Genomic DNA, 24,524 nt, shown 5'->3' on the forward strand with positions numbered 1-24,524 from the left:
CTGGATATTGTATATCCGGAACACGTTGGCAAAATTTAACACATTTGTTTGAGTTGACTGTAAGAACACAGTGGTTTGTTTCAAGGAGAACTGTTTGATACTCTCGTAAGGATTTGTAAAAGTATTTTATGTTTGGTGTAACTTTAAAACCAAGCAACTTGGTGTCACGGCACCCTGAAAACATAATAAAATATTTGTAAAATGTCGATTGGTCTCATGTGAGCCTTTCTAATATTGAAACTCAATGGCATAGAAACATAATTAAGCTTAAGCTTTGTACAAAGCATAATTCTGCTCAACGTACCTGTATGAAAAACATAAACAGACTTTGTTCGACTAGAGTGCATGTGGGCTACCTATTGGCAACAACAGGTGAGTTAGAACATTAACATCAAGACTCTGTCAGGTCCAATAGCAAGGCTGGTTGTAGTGGCAAGCTATCCTGACAGATTGTTGGGGAAGGTTTCCTAATGTTTACCTATGGTGAGACTTAATAGAACTATCCCTTGGTTTACAGGACCCAACCTCTAGTACAAGTCTATACTACTCAAGGTTTGGTAGACCTGGCTTATTTTAAGAGGTGGATGTGGGCTGTAGGTAAGTACAGTGAACTCAGTAAAACCATAGTGTGAGAATCCAGATGGTGTCTCACCCGCTAGTCTTCGGGGAATCTCTCTCTCATATGGCCAGGGCACGGCCATCGCTTTTGGATCCAGACCCTGGGGGTGGACCTGTGCAGGGGGAGGGGGATCACCTGGGTGAGGTGTCTTCGGGAAGTGGGACACCTGATGGTGAGACACAGTACCCCTGCAGCCCCTCCCTCCCCCAACACCTTCACCCCATCCTACCAGGTTTACTGCCCCCCCCCCAGTCCCCACCCCCACCTCGCTCCTCCATACACGAACACTTTCACACAGACCGCCCGCTCTGGGAGAAAACACTTATACCCGTGCAATGCCCATGTCATGTCCTACTGCTATGGTCAGCCAATTACTTTTCAGAACTTAAACCTGACTTCCATTAAGCTTCCCCACATGGGTAAAAGGTGGAGCACGAGACAACACTCTTGGCGAGGAAACACACACGAAGGAGCAGCGTTTTCCAGGCTGCAGCTGAAAGAAGGGAGAGATGCGGCAAACCGAGAAGGGAGAACGAGGAAGGAGATACCCTTGACCTTGTTGGCGAAAAATCGTTACTTTCCAGAAGCCTTCATATTAAAAGGAGTATGCTCAGGAAAGAAGACTGAAGAATCCTGCATTGTGTGTCGGAGATACCCGGGGCCCTCCTGCCTGACTGGCCGAGTTGGGGAGGAGTAGCAGCCGCCGTGGTACCGTCCTTGGCTCCAAGATCAAAGCGACGCCAGAGAAATCGCCACAGCCGGTGACTTGGGGAGACTGATACAAGACCGGCCTGTGTTTGTCAAAGTTGCAAGCGGCAACGTTGTATTGAGCAAAGAATATTAACTTGTGTGATGAAGATGCGAGTAAAGCTCAATTGCTGATGGGTGTTTGAACTTTAATATGAATCAGAGAAGGTACGATACAAAGTAAGAGTGGTCCAGCCCCGTGGGTGTTCTCAATCAAAGGTCTCTGTTTGAGGTGCCCAGCCAAGAAGTGGCAGAAGCGGCAGTAAAGCCAACTGCTCAACTATCCTGACATATTATTTCTTGAACACTTTTTTTTTTCTTTTGCATACATCATTTCCCCACACTATTGTTTCTTGGAGGTAAGGATTGGCAATAGGTTTTTGACGGAGACTCCACCAGAACTGCGCTATTTATTATTTCATGGTCGTAGCTTGCCCCCATCTTTAGGATTAGATGGGCTTTCAACCAACCCACTGAAGTTCAATAAACACCCTTCAACTGTGATCACTTGTCTGTCTTCGCTTTTTAATACCATGCCTTCCTTACAATAGGCCAAAAGAAACTCTTACACACTTGTAGTTATTGTGAAGTAGGTATTTATTTTAGAAACACATGGTAAAGTTATTCAGGTAAGTAAGTACTATTTTAAAATGAGCAACACAGTAGAAAACCTAAGCAATACTTCAGGTGAGTAAACCTAGTCGGGAATTATACAGATCATGAATGCAGTTCAGTGGTAAGTAAAATCACTTGTTCTAGCAACTCATAAAATGTTCTGTTGTAGGAATAAAAAGGGTTGTACAACACCAGACCTACCGCACCAATACCTCCTCTCGCCATACCTACACTAATTAGAAACAACAAAAATATCACAGCTGACAATATCCTGCCCCATATCCTACCTAATCGTAACTCCTTATCAGACCATACTGACCCAGGCTCACTAGTGGAGGAATTTAATAATGCTATGACCACTGCTCTCGGCAGCATTGCTCCGCTAAAACCTAGGAACAGCAACCCGAAAAAGCATCTTAACTCTTGTTTTACACCCCACCTAAAAAACCAAGATTACAGAAAAGAAAATGCGAAACGGCATAGAACCTACATCCTACCGCAGAAAATGAAACCAATCTAATAAGTATCTCAACGCAATACGATATCAGCTTCGCCAAACAAGAAACATATAACAACAGGATCACCCAAGCCAACTCCAGCATGAAGGAGCTCTTCTCTATTCTAAAGGAATTGGAAACCCCAGCTGCAGTATAGGATGACTCTATTAAAGATAAAACCTGGTGTACTGACATTCAGTTGGTACTAACCAACAAAGTGGCCAACCTCCAAACTAAAATAGCTCTAAAGAATGCTTCACTATCAGCTCAAACCCAAATTCCCCTGAACAAAACACCAAAATCTAAACCCAAAGAATTTACCCAATTTAAGTCTGTGATCGAGGTAGAGAAAACTATTCTTGCGCTTAAACCATCCAATTGCAAAGTTGACCAATGCCCAGCACAACTGATCAAGGACGCTGCTAGAGATTTAGCTCCCTTCATCACCAAACTTATCAATGCCTCCTTCACTACTGGTACCATCCTGCGCAACCTAAAGAAATCTTGGGTACTCCCTCTTCTGAAAAAACAAACACTGGACTCCAACATTCCCACAAATTACAGGCCCATCACCACGGTGCCATTCCTACTAAAAATACTAGATAAGCTAGCATACACCCAAATTCAGAACTTCCTTGAGGCGAACCATCTCCTAGGCGCTCGCCAATCTGGTTTCCGACCTCAACATGGCACAGAGACTGCACTTATCGATTTAAAGGCCCAAATAGATTCACTCAGAGACGAGGGAAAATTATCACTCCTCCTCCTACTAGACCTCTCAGCTGCCTTTTACTTGGTGGACCATAAAGTCCTGTGTAATCACTTGGACTCAGCTGCCCACTTCTCAAAGGAAGCTATAGTCTCGATACAGTATTTCCTTAGTGACTGGACTATGAGGGTGTTCTCCCCCTCGGCGGCAGCAGACCTGATACCTATTACTTGTGGAGTGCCCCAGGGATCATGCGTCTCGCCAACACTCTCTACAATATCTTCACCAAGCCACTCTTTGACAATCTTGATTTATTTTAATTTTTGTAACGTGCCAACATGCCGGCGGGCATCAGGGCGCACAAATCTGGGTATCACCAATACCAACTACACAGACGATACCCAGATTCTCCTACCACTTACTGGGGATTATGGGGGAAGATCTGATTCTGGTAAACAGTCTATAGCATTGTTCGGGCATGGATGGCCAACCATGGCCTATGTTTGAACAATGACAAAACGGAGCTCATCATCCTGGGCACCGCAGCTTGCATCTCAAAACTCAACCCAAATTACTCAGCATTTATTATTGATGGGAACACTATCAAGGTCGCAAGAGAATTAAAAACCTTAGGATTTTACCTAAACTCGACCTTATCCCTTACCAAACAGGTAAACTCGCTGGCCTCATCTACGGCCTACACATGTAAATTAATACGAGCCGGGAAAATCCTATCCAGAGCCCTCATCTTATCAAAACTCGATTATTGTAATGCCCTCTACATAGGGGCAAACAAACCATCAACAGAATACAAGTGCTCCAAAATAATGCACTTAGGGCTTCCCTAAGTATTCCTAGAAGAGTACACATTTCTGAAATAAGACGGAAACACAAATGGCTCTCCACCCAAGAAAAAATTTACCTCAAATCGGCCTCCCTCATCCACAAATGCTTAAACAACAAAGCCCCTCGTTATCTAACAGAACGATTTATCAGAAAAAACTCCATTAGACCAACACGATTAGTCAGCCGCGACTGCCTTCTAGTGCCCAGATTTAAACTGACCACTATTGGAGGGTCCAGCTTCCCAGTTAGGGCAGCTCAATTGTGGAACTCACTACCTCACTCACTTAGATCTGACCCAACGTTCAACAATTTCAGGAAGAACACATTAAAATGGCTCACTGAGCATGATATGTAACCCACATTCTCCTGATGTATCAACCTAGTACGCCTGCATGTAATGTACTTCTGATATCGATTTGACAATATGTAAATTAAAGATGACATGTTGTCTACATCTGCCGTTGTACATGTACTATACTGCCTTACCTTCATCCTGTTGCCCCTAAGAAAGTCCTTTTTACCTTTGTTTTGTAACTTGTAACTAAGTGGTAAGCCCTCTTTTCACCTGCGCCCTGTTACCTCAGGGTCCGGCGCGCTCAATAAATAAATGAAACCAAACAAACCAACAATAGCAGTTCAATACTTTCAAAGACGTATAATACTTTTCAGTGGCCTTGAGGCTTTAGCAGGCCATCCCTCTATAGCAGGGGTGCACAAATGATTTTGACAGAGGGCCGAAAGTACCCTACATGATGGCTATAGTGGGCCGAAAAGTAAATGTGGGTGGGGCGGTAGGGGTGGCGTGGCAGGAGGCTTTTCCAACCCCTAATTTTTTGCCCCATAGCCCCCACCCCTCATGCAAACACTATGCCCCAAGGCCCCCACCCCTCATGCAAACACTATGCCCCAAGGCCCCCACCCCTCAAGCAAACACTATGCCCCAAGGCCCCCACCCCTCAAGCAAACACTATGCCCCAAGGCCCCCACCCCTCAAGCAAACACTATGCCCCATTGCCCCCACTCCCCAACCAAACACTATGCCCCATAGCCCCCACCCCTCATGCAAACACTATGCCCCAAGACACCCCCCTCAAGCAAACACTATGCCCCAAGACACCCACCCCTCATGCAAACACTATGTCCCAAGACACCCACCCCTGATGCAAACACTATGTCCCATGGCCCCGACTCCCCAACCAACCACTGTGCCCCAAGACACCCACCCCTCATGCAAACACTATGCCCCAAGACACCCACCCCTCATGCAAACACTATGCCCCATGACACCCACCTCTCATGCAAACACTATGCCCCATGACACCCACCCCTCATGCAAACACTATGCCCCATAGCCCCCACTCCTCGACCAAACACTATGCCCCATGACACCCACCCCTCATGCAAACACTATGCCCCAAGACACCCACCCCTCATGCAAACACTATGCCCCATGACACCCACCCCTCATGCAAACACTATGCCCCATGACACCCACCCCTCATGCAAACACTATGCCCCATGACACCCACCCCTCATGCAAACACTATGCCCCAAGACACCCACCCCTCGAGCAAACACTATGCCCCAAGACACCCACCCCTCGAGCAAACACTATGCCCCATGACACCCACCCCTCGAGCAAACACTATGCCCCATGACACCCACCCCTCGAGCAAACACTATGCCCCAAGACACCCACCCCTCATGCAAACACTATGTCCCATGACACCCACCCCTCATGCAAACACTATGCCCCAAGACACCCACCCCTCATGCAAACACTATGCCCCAAGACACCCACCCCTCATGCAAACACTATGCCCCAAGACACCCACCCCTCATGCAAACACTATGCCCCAAGACACCCACCCCTCATGCAAACACTATGTCCCATGGCCCCCACTCCCCAACCAAACACTATGCCCCATGACACCCACCCCTCATGCAAACACTATGCCCCAAGACACCCACCCCTCATGCAAACACTATGCCCCAAGACACCCACCCCTCATGCAAACACTATGTCCCATGACACCCACCCCTCATGCAAACACCATGTCCCATGGCCCCCACTCCCCAACCAAACAATATGCCCCATGACACCCACCCCTCATGCAAACACTATGCCCCAAGACACCCACCCCTCATGCAAACACTATGCCCCAAGACACCATGCCACCAAGCATGCACATGCATGCATACTCATACAGACCCCAACGCCCCCACCCCTGCATACAAACTAACAAGCATAAACCATGCACCCATACAGACCCGAACCCCCACCCCCAACTCAGCACACAAACCCACAAGCATACACCATGAACCCATACAGACCCGAACCCCCCACCCCCAACTCAGCACACAAACCCACAAGCATACACCATGCACCCATACAGACCCGAACCCCACCACCCCCAACTCAGCACACAAACCCACAAGCATACACCATGCACCCATACAGACCCGATTTCCCCCCCCCCCCACCCCCAACTCGGCACACAAACTCACAAGCATACACCATGCACACATACAGACCCGAACCCCCCCACCCCAACTCACCATACAAACTCACATGCATACACCATGCATCCATACAGACCTGAACCCTCCCCACCCCCCAACTCACCAATCAAACTTACAAGCATGCACGCATACAGACCCGGACCCCCCACCCCCACATCTCAACATACACTGAACGTGCACACAACAACAAACATTCAGGCAGACACGACCCCTCCAACCTCCCCCCCCCCCCCCGCCCCCACATCTCAACATACACTGAACTTGCACACCAACACATTCAAGCAGACCCGACCCCCCACAACCCCTCCGCATCTCAACACACACTGCACTTGCACACCAACACATTCAAGCAGACCCGACCCCCCACAACCCCTCCGCATCTCAACACACACTGCACTTGCACACAAACACATTCAAGCAGACCCGACACCCCCCCGCATCTCAACATACACTGCAGACATACAAATACAAACACACCCATACACACCCGACACCCCCCCCCCCCCCCCCCCACCTCCGCATCTCAACATACATACAAAAACAAAAAAGTCAGGCTGGACCCGAGACAGACGCACACAAACACACAGCCCCCCCCCCACCCCCCACCAGACGTGCTGGAACGCTGGCGAGGCTTCTGGCACTACGGCTGGCGTGGCAAGCAAGGCTCAAATGCCTTCCGGCATCAAGCCTTACTGGCCACGCCAGCCGTAGTGCTGGCACCCCATTGGTGCAGCACACACGCACTACATGGCTCATAGGAGCTGCGTGATTCGTGTGCACTGAAAGTCTTTGTGCCTCGCGGGCCGGACAAAACGGCATGGCGGGCCGCAACTGGCCCGCGGGCCGTATGTTGTGCACCCATGCTCTATAGGTATGAGTTCTTCAAAGATGGGAGCTAAATCCAGCAGCAGAAAAGAGACCTTTCCAGAGAATTCTTCTATTACAGGTAAGTAAGATACTTTTGTGAGTCAAAACGTTTTCAGGGACCTTGGGAAAGGCACCCTATGGGCACACAAGCGTTTGGCCACGGTGAACCGCATGGGCAAAAGCCGTAATCGGCGTTCAAGCAGGAAAGGAGCGACAGAATGACTTGAAGTAACTACTAACACGGTTCCACAGTACCTGAGGAGTTGTGAAGAAGATGCAGCTGGATTCTTTACAGTGTAGCAGCGGTGGATCCAGTCTCCTGTTCTTTTCCTAGTGACTAAAGGAGGGCCTCTGGAAGGAATGTTGGAGCAGCAGTCGGGAGAAAGGACTTGCAGCAAAGGATTCGTTTGTATTTTGTCGGTCTGCAGTTTTGGCGCCTTGTCACAGGCCCAACGGATGAACGTGTACCGCCTGGTTGAGCTGCTTCGATTCGGTCCTTCACTCTGGTGATGGGACTTTGAGGAGAGGTATCTTGCTTCTCAAGATCCAACTGGAGCTCACCAAAGTTTTGGGACGATTTGTTCACAGGAAGATGATGCACTGCATTATGGTTGGAGGTCCCCGGTAATTGGTGGTTTGCAGTCCAGGAAGGTCACAGCATGTGGGGGGGATGGCTCGTCTTGCAAGTCGTCTTATGGGTTGTTGGTCCCACCAGCCAAAGGGAAGGAGGAGTCCTCTTTGGAGCTCCTCTGTCGATTTTAGAATAAAGGGTCAGGACAGCAGTGGTCCCTTTACGGTTGCTTGAAGGGGCTGCAGGCGTCTCTGGTCGTTGTCTTCTTTGGTTCATCTGTTCCAGTGGTAGACTTGTCTTCTGCTCAAGACCCTCAACTTTTATCAGGAATTCACCCTCCTCTGCAAACTCTCGCTGCAGTTTACAGAAAGGGGCGGGTGGCTGGCCAATCAGGACAACCAGCCCCCCAGTGGGAACTAGTTTCTTTCCAGCACACCAGAGGACAAAGGATAGCAGAGTTTTGGGATGCTTCCTGTTTTTGCAGACACACAGCACACTCGGCTGGCTACACAAAGGGTTCCAACCAAAGACAAAACTCAAACCAGGACGGTAGAAGGACCAAGAAAGCACAACCACACACATGGCGATAAAAGATAGAAGCCACCTTGTGTCAATGGTGACCCTTCTGTGCATAACCTCAGCTGTGAAGACAGTCTGCAAGCAAAAATTGCACAGATGCCAGTAGAACACGTCCACTGCCACCAGCCACAATTGTAGGCCTATCACTGTAACCGAAATGTTACAGGAGCAGTGAGCAAGGTGATACTAGGTATCCCCTCAGTCCTACACATAGGGAGGTGTGTGCTGATCTCACAAAGGAAAAAGCTAAGGATAAAAAGTACCCTTCTCACCTTGAGAACAGTTCTTAAGGAACATATAAGAATATAACAAATGAAGCCCAAAGGACTCCCAGCAACACTGCACAAGTGTGGTGTGTGCTGCAAAAGTAAATTGCATATGCCTTTTTAAGAAAGTATGGAGGGGAAAGTGTAATGACTGGAGGGGGTATCTGTACTTCTGCCCTCTACCTAGTAGGGTAAAGGCACAGAACACCCCAGCCAAGGCTTTCAATTTGGTAGCAATGTACGAGCAGCCAGGCTTAAGCTTTCAGGTGGTGATGCAGGCTGTTTCCTAAGTACAGTGAATCCCCAAAGCCCCACAAAGTGCGATCACACATCTTCTTTATGTAAAATAAGATTCAGGAATGTATATACATTCAAATAATAAAACTTTGTACTTGGAAATACTTATTCAAAAGAATGGCAATGCACTATGATGTGCCACACAATACTAAAATTCAGTAATAGCTGCATTACTGCAGACAGTTTTAAATAGGAATGTGAATTCTTAAGTGAGGTAAGGGCAGGTTATTTGTGAACAATGGCAGAATGCTTTCGTAAGACTAGATTTATTTATTTGTATTTGTATAGCGCACTTACAGCCCAGCAGCATCGGCACTGTTACATGAATTTTTGTAAGAGATTTTGATTAAATGGTTAACAGGCGACCAGGGAGGTCTCTTGGTTACAAGAACATTAGCCATGGAATGATTACATATAAAACAGGTGAGGTCAGTGCATTCGTCGTAAAGTGATTACATATAAAACAGGTGAGGTCAGAGTTGCAATTCTGTGTGAAGACCCTCCGCACATGGGCACAACCTGTAAGGGAAAAGTTAGGGAATAATTTATCTTGGATTTTACAGCCCAGTCCAATAATGTTCAATAACCTTCTGCTTTCTTTAAAAGGTTCTACCACCACAAAGTACCTGGCAGACCACAAGAGAACAGGATCCAAGAGAAAGATGGGACCCCTGGATGACTCCTGAGGCTAGAAGATGCTCTTCTTCATCACAGTACCTTAAGTGGCAGAGTTTCTCGGTTTCACTCGATGATTTCCTCTGAGGATGGACCCCCCCCTCCCTGGGATGCTGAGCCCAAGAAGAAAAATTGAACCAGTCTTTCTGAAATGCAGCAGTTTTGCTCTTTGCTGTGTCTCCTTTGGTCAACGTTTTCTCCAACTGTAGAAGTCCTGTGAAGATGAAACTTGCCGTGGGCTCTTTTTTAAAGGCTTGGCAGATGAGAGGAAGACCCCTGGGATCCTTCCATGACGTCTGGCGGCGACGGGTGCATAGGTCACTTTTGGTGTCGGGTTTCAGAATATCTGGGTTTTCCAACTTTTGGTTCTTCGGTGCTGCAGCCACAGCATGGACCTCTGGACAGCTTCTGGCATTCTGGACTCGACCACTGGAGTGGACCACAGACCGTCACTAAGTCTGGACCATCAGGACGTCTTCACTAGCTTCTGGTGGTGGCAAACCCATCGACGGACCTTCCTCTGCCCTCAGCAACTCTGCACTCTCTCCGGCGGGAAAAAGTGATCAGTGATGATGGCAAGGATGTCCCTTGAAATGTTCTTGGGCAATCTGGAACTTTCGCAGCTCCAGGTGTCCAGCAGCACTATGCTTGGGGGTGGGCGGAAACTCACTTCTGGATCCTGGGTGCCACCAATGGACTTCTTCAACTCGAGATGTCTAGGCACACCTTGAGGACTCACGAAGACCCCTTCTCTGGGCGGCAGGCACACGGAACTGGCTTCCAGGGTACTTCTGATTAAGTGTAGCAGGTTGCACAATGGTCCCTCATAGCTCGGGGAGAGGTCTCCTTTGTAGAAGGTTGCACAATGGTCCCGTCTAGCTCGGGGAGAGGTCTCCTTTGTAGAAGGTTGCACAATGGTCCCTCATAGCTTGGGGAGAGGTCTCCTTTGCAGTTTCTCTCTGGATCAGTCCTTGGAAGAACACAGCCGCTTTTAGATTACATTAAGAAATTTCAGCAGCAGACTTCTCCTCCAGCTGGCCTTCAAGGAACAGCTTCTTCTTACTTTAGCTTTGACTTCAGCTTCTGAGCAAATTGGTTAGTGGGAAGTCTCCAGGTATACACGTAAATTCCCCATTCATTTTGGCTGAGCCAGGCTCAGTCAGCCAATCGCGCAGAAGGGCATTCATTCATTCATGCAGGCAGGCGACCAATGAGGCTCGCAGGCATTTGGGCGCTACACTGCATTCATGGCAGTTGCAGTCGGGGCTGTCTCATTGTGTGTCGCACACAAAATCCAGACACCCATAACACAGAATTTGAGTTCACGTCAGACTCCACTTCATACAGGTCCCAACCCTAGTGTGTACCCACAACACACAGCCTCTGGGAAGGCTCCAGTCAGTCTGATAGGAGGCAATCCCAGAGCCATATATGGTGTTTCCACCCAACAGCCAATTAGGGTGAAGGAACCGAGGCAGGGCTCCCCAGGACTTTGGGGAAACAAGGTAAAATGCAATCGAAACCTAGAGGCCACGGGGGCCATCTTGTCTTCTATCCGGAATCCATTGATTCCTATGGCCGAGCCTGGGGGTCCCAAATGTAGGACACTCTGAGCCACTGCCAAGTCAGCATGTAGCTGCCACCAGCCCATACCCTGCTGGTAGGCAACACACAGGTACCCAAAAACACACACAGGGGGTGTAAGTGTGTACCCCCACCCATGGGTACATTAGGGTATCCCATGGGTATTGTTCACTAAAAGGAACACATGAAGAGCTGCACTGCCAGAGGTGCAGGCTGGACCTCAGTGGCAGGAAACATAGAGAAAACACACACACACACTTAGAAGCAATATTACACTAGGAGGCCCTGTCCCTCCATAAGGCATTTCCAGCATCACAGAAAGCATGACTCCATAAAAACAGTAAAAACGCAATGAACAGCGTTCCCAGAGTCGGAGCAAAAAGAATGAATGAAATCGATCCAGAAGTCCAGCACAAAGTGCTGGTGGTGAGGAGATCTCACAGTTAGAGGATATTTGGCATAAAAATGTCAAATCTCCCTAACGCAGATCTTTAAGTGCAGAGGGGGCAATCCTAATACATCTTCTAGGTGCAGTAAACCGTCTGTCCTCAAAGGACTTCAGGCACATTGTGCCGGTTCTCCCTATGATCTACTGAGTGCTGAGGACAGGATATCATAGACATCTGCATAAATGGACAGGCTAATGAGAGTTTAACACCTTCCCTACCCCCTAACAATCCATCTTAAGTGCAACACATTTTCCACCCGCAACAATCCATCTAGTTGCAACACCTTTCCTACCCCCTAAAATTCCTTTTAAGTGCGACACATTGCCTACCCAACAGTCCGTCTAGTTGCGACACATTGCATACCCCAACAATCCATGTAAGTGCAACACATTTCCTACCCCCAACCGTCTATCTACTTGCGACACATTTCCCACCCCCAAATACAGCTAGAGAGCGGTGCCTTGCCCCTAATCAAGTATTAGAAGGTGGTGGGGTTTAACTGGAGTACAGTAAAGACTGTACTGTTACCCGCACCCACCCCGGGACCACCATACCTGTTTGCTATAGGTTTTCTCACTGGGCGCTCAAGGGCAAACCGGGATGGAGGCTACCCAGATGCCCTTTGCCAGCTGCTCAGGCAAGGCTGCCCTGGCAGGAACATCAAAGTATGCACTTCTGTTGATGTGGGGGGCTGTTTGGCCTATCGGAGCAGCCTGTGGGCAGGCAGAGAGGAGGGAAAGTGGGTGGCAAGGGGCACTGAGCAGGGCAAAAACCAAATAAAAATGGCTTCCGAGGCCACAGGGGTGATCCTTACCAGCAGATGGTGAATTCTAGCAATGGGGGTAGAAGAACATTCCGTCTTGTGCTACAATGAGACTAAGTTATTGTTGGGATCATTTATGAATTCCTCCTTGTCTCTTGCTTCTGTCCTTTCCATCAAACCTAAAAACGATGCTTAGGTTTAGAAGTGCAGCTTGTACAATAGCAAATCCATGCTGCTGGCATGCCTCTGCAGCCCACTTTCGAATACACAAGTGTAATTGTAGTGCGTTCTTAAAAGAAGTTCTGAATGTGTTCACATAGTCTATTATTCCACGTAATGTAACGTGTTTAAAGTTTAGACACTGTTATTAAGCTGTTGCACAATACATTGGGATTAGCTCTCTCGCGCTCTCTTCCCCCCTCTACACGCCACTACTACACTCCACCCACAGTCACTTTTCTTTCGCTCCCTTAGTCACCTTCTCATTCATTCCCTACTCTCTCGCTATTAGTTCCCATCCTATACCTTGCACGCACACTCAAACCCAAGTACCACTATCTCCTGCCAACCAATACCTCAACTTGCAGACTTTCATCAATACTCTTTTGCGCCGTCCTTCCTCTCCTTTCTCTCTTGGACCTCCTTCTCCTCCCTGGATCGCACCTCAATAATCCACACCTCCACTTTTCCTCTGCCCCCTTTTTTATTCTCCCCGGCCCCCTCTCCATTGGCTCTCTCCCATAGCTCTGTGACTCCATTGCAGGCAAGGATATTGTCTTTGGGGGTTTTGCAGAGTACAATTGTTGGAATGAGGAGTGGTCTGCCCACATATTCGTGAACACATTTTCGTGTTCCAGTCAGTCTCACTAAGATGGTTGCTCTGCAGCATCGTAGCTCTCTGCTCTCTGCTCTCTCTCTCCCCCAGGTTTGGTTGCGTGCAGGTTCTTCCACCCAAGGCATGTTAGATGTCGTACAAGACTGAAAAGAAACTGGCCAGCATTGTGCAGTACATGCATGGGACAAGAAAAGTTGGTATTCGTTTCATGCAAGCAGGCACAAGTATAAGGGATAGGGACTGGTGCCCTCCCAACTCCCACCTCTGAGGCGGCACTCACTCTGGTGAAAACCCTGTTATGCCACCCACCACAGGTTGATATTCAACAGTTTCTGAAATCGCAGGGTAACTGTATTGCTTTGGGAGACTGCTTTTTTCATGCAGTGAACACGAGTGCAATACATTTAAAATGATGACTCCTTTGTGGAAATGATGCATGGCAGTTCGTTCACCTACCTAAAAATAGACTGTAAACTGAGAGATATGTCGGATATATTCTAATCCGCAGCCACATTCATGTTGTGCAGTTAAGTTCCGGGTTAACGCTGTGAAATGATAGGGTCTTGTAGATTCGCAGGTCATGGTTAACTTCAGTGTGAGAATTATTGGACCACAACCCATAGTGAATTATTGCAAGCGTTGCCAATTCTAGTCTATTTAGTTACAAAGAATTCAAAGTATTTCAGTCCATGTGATGTGTTTAAATTGAGATGTCCTTCCCCTTCCTCGACCACCGGGACTGGCTGGCTTTCTTTAGGTGTTTAATATAGTGCTAGTAATCTCCCTTCGGTCTTTCCCTGAAACGAAACCAATTTAAAAAATGGTTTTTCAGATGTCTGCATAATGTAGTTGATGATATCGTGGTTGACATAAACACCGGAGCAATGAAAACCCCAGAGGTGAGGATGGTCTTTGTTACTTAGGATATCTGCTAAGTTCAATGCCTTGAGCCTGCAAGCCCTGCCAGCACCCGTCGCATTGTGGTAACTGGTCCCGCCCGACCCATTTCTGGGGTCCTTTGGTGGAGTTTCGCATTGAAGGCGTATCACCAAACAAAGCGCTGCAAAAAGGGCACACAAGTGATTGAATCACATTACAAACAGACATGCTCCTTATAGTGGTCTATGCTGGGCAAAGGAGAGTCCATGCCTGCAAGGGGAGTATACCATTTGTGTAAGCGTTTAACCCTAGTTCAGACAAAACGGTGAGATTGATGGTGAAAAATATCTGTGCAGCTTTATCTTGCAAAAAGCTTCTGCAGAGAAAGATCTGCCTCCTTTAGAATACCTATATGGGTACGTGATTCTTGGGCCTATGGTGTTTTAAAAAAATGTTTAAAGGCACATTTTGTGGTTACTGTCTTTTTTGATACAAGGTATTCTCTGCTCTTGTCCCAATTCTATTTAAGGAGCCATTAATAAGCTTAAAACCACCGAAACCGAAAGTGAAAAAGCCAGACGCCCCTACTAGCAGTGCACCAAAGGCACGGCAGGAGAAGGCCCCCATCCAGGAGCCCCAGGATGAAGCCTCTGACAGTAAGTGCATGGGTCAAACTCCAAGCATGACTTTTTGTTTTGGTGGGCTTGTGCTGCATTTTCAAGCACTGTTCTGAGTTTTGCTTACTAGCTTGACTCTATTAGCGTATGGGTGATTTTTGTAACTCAATGAGAACATATTAGATCCTTGGAGCGCCTCAGGAAATATTCCGCTCTGTTGCTGAAAGTAGAGATACCTAGCAGATCTAGCAATGGAATTGTTAAAAGTTCTTTGCAGTCTAAATAATGTGTGGTCTGTTGTACTTCTGAATAATGTAGTGAAATGTGTATAAAACTGCTTATTTGTTCAGTTATATCTGTATTTATATCTTTTTTTTTCCATGTTACCGTAGGAATCGGTAAGTAATGTTTGATCCACTTAATACAATACAGGTAACCAATTTTGCTTGCAGCTGCTTCAGTATAATATGTTTATTTTTTCATCAGCCCCATTACCGGGCTTTGTGGAATTGTTTCCCCCAAGTTTCACTTCAGATACTTATGGAAGATTTGAGTTCTTTCTTCATCCCCCACACCACATAGTCACAGCGACACTCCTGTCCTTTCTGTACCTGCTGTTGGGGTGAGAGAGCCCCGAAATCTGATGCCAGCAAAGTATTTGAAGCCATGGAGCATACATTTGTAATCACAACTGTAGAAGACCAGGAGGAACAAGATAAGGTGGTTTTTGGGATGGTTGCTTGGTATGAGGTTAATTTTTCTGTTCCCACGATCACAAATGTTTTCTGACAACCAGTGACTTCCTGTCTAGTGTATGTCAGTAAATAGTGTAAGACCGGCATATGGTTGTGGACGAAAGCACCATGCACAGTATTTTTTGCGTTGATAACATTTTATATACTGTTTTCCAAGGTCGCAAGTACATGCGCCAGTCTACGACAGAGCACACTCGCCAAACCTTCCTGCGTGTGGCGGAGCGCCAGGTGCAGACAAAGCGTAAGAAGGGAGCACACGCTGACCGGCCACTTACACAGGAGGAGTTGTTGGAGGAGGCAAAAATTACAGAGGAGCTGAATATCCGTTCATTAGGTGAGTCTAGTGTTTGGCGGGCAAAGGGAACACTTTGTATTTGACATTCAGTGAATCTAGAATGTGGCTGGCAACTTTTATTCACCACATATTGTAATTGTAAGGTGCAAGTCAACCAAACCTAACCGGTAAATACACCCTGAGTGACATCTGCCTAAAAATGGCATCAGAGGAAGAATGTAAAGCAGTACCATAAGTTAACCTCAATCAGTCATAGTTCCTAGAGAAATTAACTGTGCCTATTGTTTTTAAATAAGACAAGATGCAACAATACCACACCTATAAGCAGTGCTACAGATTCTGATGTGGGAGTAATTTACTTCCTGTTTTTTAAAGTTGGGAGTAAAAATGTAAGTCCAATTCCCAACAGAAATGTTTGTGTGATAATTATTTCTTTGAACCTAGTTATTCATGCACAATAAAAGATGCAGGTTTACTTCTTCTGATCAGGCAGTAATAGCAGTTTCTTCCTGTGGTACTACATGCAGTAGTAGCCCAACATATCAGTGGAGCTGTGTGGTGAAAGCAGGGGCACAAGCTCCTGTTCCTGCTTGGGAGTATTTCTACTCCCTATTTTTTTCTTGTGGGAGTATTTGCCTATTTTCAGGCTGTAAATCTGTAAGGCTGCCTATAAGCGACCCAAGACGAACAGGAGGAAAAGTGTGAATTATAAATCGGACAAATGGGTAATTGAAGGGAGTCCATATGTCCTCGTACTGATAGTGTTTACTTCTCGCCTGCATAAAAGTTTATCTCGCAGGCAGAAGACTTCCAATCCTCACAAGCTTGTTTCTTAGCAGACGCCCTGACCTATTCAATCATAAACTGCCCTCCAAACGTCCAAAACCTTTATAATTCCATACCTTAAACTGCTCCACAGGCCCAGCGTATTTGTGATTCCCTTAATTTTCTATGAACCGGCTTTGATTGGTGTTAATACAAAATGAGTATGATTTTCTGCTGCGTCAGTCTCTGGTACAAATCCACCTTCATGACCTTTATATTACTGCAAGCTCTAGACCAGCATTCCTCACCAATAGTCCTTCCAATCCTACTCTTGACCCAGCGTCACCTAATAACTACCAGCCCATTACCACAGTCTGCTTCCTACTAAAAATACTTGATAGAGCAGTTTACTTGCAAATACAACACTAGAATCAAACCTTATCCTAGGAACCTGCCAATTTGGCTTTGCCCAGGACATGGCACAGTCAGCTCTCCTCGACCTGAAAAACCAAATGAAGATTGGAGACCAAGGGAAACCTGCCCTACTGCTCCTCCTAGACTGGTCCACAGCCTTCGACTTGGTCAACCATATTATTCTCTGCCACCACCTTACCTCCTCGGCATCCTTCTCACAAGAAGCATCCTGGATCGCTTCCTTCGTTGAAGGTAGAATGAGTGTTCTCTAAGAATGCATCTGAGACACTGACCCCTATCAATTGCGGTGTACCCCAAGGTTCCTGCATCTCGCTTACCCTTTATAACATATTCACAAAGTCCCTCTTCGATGACCTAGATTTCCCCCAGCACAGCCTACACCAACTATGTTGACGACACACAAATCCTCCTCCCCCTCTCTGGCTCCTACATCAGCAGCAGTGCTACGCTGAGAGCTAGCTACACCACCATCAAAGCCTGGATGGCAACCCACGACCTCCGTCTTAATGATGAGAACTGAATTTCTCATCATTGGCCCCAAGTATGCAGCCTTTAACATTGATGGATCTCTGATCCAGGTCTCTCCAGCTGTTAAAACTCTTGAAGTCTATCTTGATGCAACGCACTCTCTCACCAGGCAAGTTAATGCCATCTCATTCTTGGCAGCCCACTCAACTAAGCTTCTAAATGCGGCCTGACCCTTCCTCTCTAGTGATAGTTGCCTGACAATTGCCGGTGCTGTGATGCACGCCAGGTTGGATTATTGCAATGTGCTATTTGCCGTTATTGCAGCCCAAAACCTAAAGAAACTCCAGACTACCCAAAATAATGTCCTTCACGCTGCTTTCAACATACCTTGGCGAGAACACATCTGAACTGCCCACAGAGCATCTCATTGGTTCCGGTCAGAGAAAGGATCTCCTTCAAGACCCTCCCAATCATCCACAGGTGCATCTCTAAATCTGTCCCGCACTCCTTAGTTCAAAGTATCACCAAGACTCACTCAACCAGACCTACCAGAACCCCCTACGCCCACAGACTAGTTCTTTCCAAATTCAAACGAGCAAAAGCGGGCAGCGCCAGCTTCCCAGTCATTGGCGCCAAGCAATGTAATGCTCTCCCACATGCACTGAGAGCAGAGGAATCCTACTGGGTCTTCTCCAGTCACTCCTGTTGTCCACCAAGTCCTTACCTAAGATGCCATAAAGGATTGAGACTGTGAGGAGGCTTTGTCCAATCAGGGTAAATGAGGGAGGACTCCACAAATGTCCCCTGCATTACATTTGTGTCTATCTAAAAGGGGGCAGAATTAATCAAATCTGCTCCTTACCGGGTGGGGCATCTTGTACTTCAACTTAAGGATTCATACAACAGGGTATTATCAACTCGTATCACTCATTTTATATGTAGCTGTCTTAATCTACCTATGCCAGTGCATCTTTTTATTACTAATTGTTAGGTACGATTTTCATCTTAATCTTCCTGATCTGTGTGAACCCCAGAACATTTTCCTTGGACTTGGTAATTTTACCTTGTCCCCAGGTGAGTGGGAATCTCTCCACCCCCTCACCTAGTCGTTTACTCTTTGTTTGGGTGACCTTTTTAATGTCTCTCCGTAGTGTGTGGTTGGAGTTATAGTTTCCTATAACTTTGGACTGACTGTGATATACTATGGCAGCACATAGCTTTTCTAAATGCAGTAGGCTTCCTTTTAATTCTCGTATGTCTTGAGTTAACTACTGTTCTCAAGAGGTAAAGTGGGATTCACATCCCCTTTGCATTTATTCTAGTGAGCCAGCACGCCCCACCTTATGTGAAGTGCTGGGGGGAATACAATGTATCTCCTTTCTTACTTGCCTGGTAAAATTCTTGTCACAATTACAAGTTTACTTGAATGACTTGTGGCAGTGGTTTTACCTCATGACCTTTTAGTCATATTGTCAAAGCAGCCTCTTTTTAAGCACAGAAGGGGCACCATTCAGTTTAAATGGTGGGCTCCTTCTTTGTTTGCCATTTCTCATTTGCTTGTTGTTTCTGAGGTTGTCTTTTGCCATTCTAGATGGGAACTACCTCGGTTGAAGTTTTATCTTCAGCGGGAATCCTTTGTATTCCATGCTTAGGCTCCACAGTGTCTGAGAAGGCAGGAAGCGAGGGAGAGTCCAAAACTCTGCAGCCCTTTTGTCTTTCACCTTGCCTGAAAGGAACCAGCTCTCAATGGGAGGGTGGGGTGGGGGGCTGGCTGTCCTGATTGGACAGCCAGACAGCCCATTTCTGTAAACTGCAGGGAGAGTTTGCAGACGTTGTGCTGTAGTTCCTGCTTATGCAACTCTTTCTTCCAATTGACCTGGGGAAACTCTTACCTAGAGACTGGTGAGATCCACTAGTGTCAAGAAGACCTGCATTTTGAGCCATTCCATGGCGTGCTACGACCTTGCTGGGTTGCAAACCGCCAGTACCCTGTGACCTCGAGCCAGTGTGCGGGGCATGGTCCTCTGTCGTCTGATTTCGTTCGTAACTTGGGTGGACTCCTTCAGGGTCTCAAGATTCGAATCTTGGAAATCACCTCTACAGAGTGTAGGACAGAGAGGGTGAAGAGAATCCTACCTGCTATATTAGTTCATCTGGCTTCTGTAAATGGGCACCAAATCCAGAGCCTCTAGAATCCGTGAAGAAACCTTTACTGGGAGCCTCCTCTGACTGCTGCTGCAAGTTCCCATCCAGTGTCCAGTTTTATCGCCTCTAGACCAAGCATCTAGGGACCAGGTCCTGTGGTGCTGCATCCTGAAGGCATTTATTTTAATTATTGGGTATTTATTATGCGCCTTTGCAGCAACAGGTGTTTCAAGGCGCAACAAGACAAGAGAAAAGAGGGGGTGGGGAACAGGGATGAAGAAAAACAAAAACTGTCCCATTAGGCCTTGTCATTTGGATTGTGCAAGTGCAGTAACGAGGTGTGCAGGGAGAGTGGGGGGTGCCGGTAAGGGTGGAGGGCCCATGAGGTTATCCGTGTGCGAAGGAGAGACCTGATGGACAAGTGCCAGGGAATGCAGAGTGTGCAGGGGCAAGAAGGTCCACATGCTAAGTGTGAGGGATGGGGCTGGAAGGGCTCCAGGGGTGCAAGCTCAGCAGGCTAGTGCAGGGGGGGTGCAAGGTCAAGTGCAGGTTAGGGGGGTCAGGGGAGACCCAAGTGCAGGGGGTAGACCGGTCTAGGAGGGCCTGGTGCCCTCTAAGAATCTGAAGGAACCAGGCAGCCAGTCAAAAAGAGGCGGGATGGGAAAATTAGCAGTGAAACACTTGTGTATGAGTGCGATATAAATAAAAAATATCATATCGGGGGAGGCGGAGAGGGAAGGAGGAAGAGATAAGGAGGGTCTTGAGAAGCTTCTGGAACTTAAGACGATCCGGCACAAGTCTGAGAGGGACAGGGAGGCCATTTCAGATGGGGGACACATGTGGAAGAGCGAGATCTACTGCCACACACACAAACACTCTGCTTGGAAAAGCGTCTAATCTGCAGAGAGTTGGAGCTAGAAGAGATGCAGTCCCTGGGCTTGAGGTCAAGGATACGTCTTGCAGTCCTACTTGGATTAATTGAATGGGGCAAAGGGAGGAGGTAGGCAGATTAAGGAAGAGGTGTTGCAGTAAATGGCCTGGAGAGGACCAGAGCTCTGGAGACATTGAGTTTCTGGTGAAAGGTGAGGAAAGGTAAATTGCTTCTGAGGAGGTGCAGCTGTAAGTAGGCCTTCTTTGCAAGATCTGTGATGAGGAGTCTATGATGGCACCAAGGTTTTTTGCCTCAGGGGGGGTTGGGAGCTTATGGAGGGCAGCCAGAGTGTAGGAGGGAGCTGGAGTCCCAATGAGATGGATCTGTCTTACTGGCATTAATGCGAAGATTGTTAGCAGAGAGAGAGGAAGAAGAGGAGGGAAGCTTGAAGGAGAGCTGTCATCCGCATAACACTGGAAGTTAGTGAAGGCGGGGATCAAATGGGCTAGAGGGGCAAGGTAGATGTTGAAGACTCATGGCGAGAGGATGGATCCCTGGCGGCCACAAGAGGTGGAGGGTGAGATGGAGGAGAGTAAATGGTCCAGTTGAACCTGGGAATGTCGGTAAGAGAGGAAGTTTGTCAGCCAGTCCAGAACCAGGTCTGTGATGCCAAGGATATCGTGAAGCCGATTTAGAAGGGTAGCATGATTGACCGTATCAAAGGCAGAGGAAATGTCAAGAAGGATGAGAACAGAAGGAGAGTTGAAATCCAGATTAGCGAGCAAGTCTTCATGGGTGTTCAGGAGTGCAGTGTCCATGCCTCTGGCTGCTGTGAAGCCAGACTGGTGGTTGTGGAGACAACTGACGGATTCATTGTGGTGGATAAACTGGGAGAGCGCCAGTTTCTCCAAGAGTTTGTCCAGGAAGGGGATAATGGAGATAAGGTGGTAGTTAGCCGGACAGGCGGGGTCGGCATAGGGCTTTTAGAGGAGAGGGTGCACAAGGGAGTGCTTGAGGAGTATTGGGAATAATCCAGTGGCAAAAGAGTGATTGCAGAAATCAGCCAAGGCTGGAGCAAGGGAGGCAGTGCTATTCTTGATAGTTCTGGAGGAGCAGGGGCGCACCTGTTTGGATGAGACTTTCATAGAGTGGACTTATCTAGAGACCTCCTCAGGTGATATGGGAGAGAGAGGTAGGAGGGGGAGAGGGGAAGAGGGGAAGCGAGGGAGGCCTGAGAGCAGGTTAGGGAGTGGTGTAGAGAAGAGAGAGGACGGGATGTCCTGTGTTTTGGGGAGGAGGTGAGAGGCCAGTAAAGTGCAAAGTGTCAGCGAAGGCAGAGGAGAAATGTAGACTGCAGTAAGATTGGCAGATTCAAGTTCAGCCATGCTCTTGGTGGCCCCAGAGATGCAGGGATATAGGCCCTCTTCTTCGAGCGGAGGCCCTCTTCTTCGAACGGATGGATAATCTGTATTGCCTTTAGAGCAGGCAGCAGGCCAGACTGTCGGAGAATCTGCTCGAAGCCTGCCACTTCTGCTCAGCAGCGCTGCACTTGCATTTCAGAGAGGCCAGGTCGGAGTCCTACCAGATGTTGGGCTTGGAGGCAGGCTTCATGCGGATCCTCATGACTGGGGCAAGAATGTCCAGAGTGTTGGAGATGGAGAGTTGGAGGTAAGTACGCTCAGAAGCTCTTCTTTTCTTCTAGCGTAGTGTGTTGGCTTGGGTAATATTTACCTTAAGTCTTGTGTGAATTCTGTGAGGCTGAGTGGGTGATTCATGTAGTTGGGAGTTTACCATACTACTCGTCTGGGCCCAATGCTGAAACGCATATAGGGCGGAGTCTGTGAAGTCCATAAACGCTTGCAACTAATTCTAAAGTGAATACTTATATGGAACTCTGACTTTCCTGCAACTGAACCCTGTCCTCGCCTGCCTAAAGCTAGTTCCTAGACCACTAGAGTCCCTCATCTGCCTGACTCTGAAGAAACTCATGCTATAGACCAGGGAAGGACTTTAAGGATTTTCTTGAAACGTTTAACAAGTGTAAAACTACTTACTTGCTGAAGAAGTGAGTGTGGTAACCATATCTCTGTAATAGAATAAGTGTCATTAACTTACCTTTGAGTTGCATTCTGCCCCTCTAAAAAGTATTCTATTTACTTACTTTGAATGGTGGTTCTCTCCCCCCAAACCCCATCCACCCTCCCTTCTGAAAGGTAATATGTTTTGGTACTGTTTTATTATTCTGAACTGAATGAGTGTAAAAGCTTACCAATAGGGTTTACCTACCTTGAATAACAGACTGTCATTCTTAAATTATACCAGTGGGTTTTGCTTTCCTTGATCTGCTTAGTGCATTTCTAAAACGGTCTTAAAGTTAATACTTGTCTTTGACTTGCGTGTAACCCCTCTTAAAAGTATATGGGTCTTTCCTTACCTGGAAGAGCTGCGGCTCTTCTAAACTTGCAACACTGTGTTGTTCTTTGACTGAATTGCTAGTGCATTCTAAAATAGTTTGGGTGTTCATACATATCATTGAGTAGCGTAAGGCCCCTCCAGAAAGTAGAAGTTGCTTAACTAGCTCTAAACTGTTTTCTTCGAAGTAATGTCTGTTACAAGGTGTATACTTGTAACTGGGTTGGTTTATTAAGTGATTTCCGTAGCTGAGTGCCACTGCATGACTGACAGTGTCTACTACCCTTGATTTACTGATCTATATTCTCAAGTATATATAACCTGGTTTTACCCCCCAAAAAACTGCCACTGTCATTTTTAATGTGTTGTAGGTTGGACTCGCCTTCATTGCTTATTGTAATCTAAATAAGGTTATACTTTGAGTTGGATTCCATAGGTATTGAGCTGGTTTGTTTAACGGTTTATATGAGATGTTAGAGTACTTCCACAATATTTAGCTTGGCCTACTTGTTTTTAAATACACCCTTTAATTTTACAATACATAGTGTTTCAGTGTTTCTTTGGACTATATGTGTGCTACAATTATTTCGTTGTACCAAGCTACAGCCATCTCTCCCTCCTAAAATAAGCCTCTGCTTGGCTGCTCTGTCTACGTTACCAAATGTTCTTGGGTGGTACAGCCTTATACTGAAAGTGAATCTTATGTACTGCCTCAGATGTAGGGTTTTATGAAGCCCTTGGTTGGACTTTAGAAAAACTGTCCTAACAATAATCTGTAGAGCTGGGTTGCCCATCGGTGAGTAATTGCTTTGAAGCTACTTTCCTAAAATTAAAGGTTATCATGAAGCCGCAAACACGTGGTGTTGGGCAGAGTTTACAAAACTGTCATATGAATCTCTTTGGTACTTTGGTATGTCGGTGATGGAAGTAGTTACTGTAAGGGAATGTTATTTAGAATCCCATTAGCCGAAAGCATGCCTGGGAGCTAAAACATAAAGGGGCAACACTAATCCCTTTTTCTGTAGCGTGACCCCCAGCAGAATCTAGCTGATGTCTCAATTGTCTACCCATAGATTATTCAGTATTGCAGAAATGTCGAGCAAAGTGTTTGGCCAACAATGGTAATGAATAAATATGTATATTTGAAAGCGATTCTTGGAGAAATCAAGGAATCCGAGTCATCATAGATTATCAGGACACCGAGTGGTGAATGGTTCTTTTCAGAGTACAGCCAGGCTCTGCAGATTATTTCTAGCTCCTCTTAGATTTGTCATTGATAGAGTAGTGGCTACCCAGTTACAGCGTAACCTCCAGCACCAGAGTATACTCATATTTGCCATTGATAGACTGGTTTATTTTTCCATTTTTTATGATTTTCGCCAAATATATATTTTCCCATTACAGATGTACAAAACACACACCAGACTACCTTAAAGCTTT

General features: G+C 46.9%; 1 protein-coding gene across 1 annotated transcript in view; it reads left to right on the forward strand.

Annotated features, from left to right (window-relative positions):
• The window catches only part of VPS72 (vacuolar protein sorting 72 homolog), a 65,206-nt gene that overhangs the window by 31,538 nt on the left and 9,144 nt on the right, over positions 1 to 24,524 (forward strand). The window contains exons 3-4 of the mRNA XM_069649852.1: positions 14,851 to 14,977; positions 15,851 to 16,027. Of these exons, the coding sequence (XP_069505953.1) occupies positions 14,851 to 14,977; positions 15,851 to 16,027 (304 nt within the window). The remainder of the gene's footprint in view (positions 1 to 14,850; positions 14,978 to 15,850; positions 16,028 to 24,524) is intronic.

This window comes from Ambystoma mexicanum, chromosome 1p, assembly GCF_040938575.1.
Source record: "Ambystoma mexicanum isolate Mex_15411 chromosome 1p, UKY_AmexF1_1, whole genome shotgun sequence".
Lineage (NCBI taxonomy): Eukaryota > Metazoa > Chordata > Amphibia > Caudata > Ambystomatidae > Ambystoma > Ambystoma mexicanum.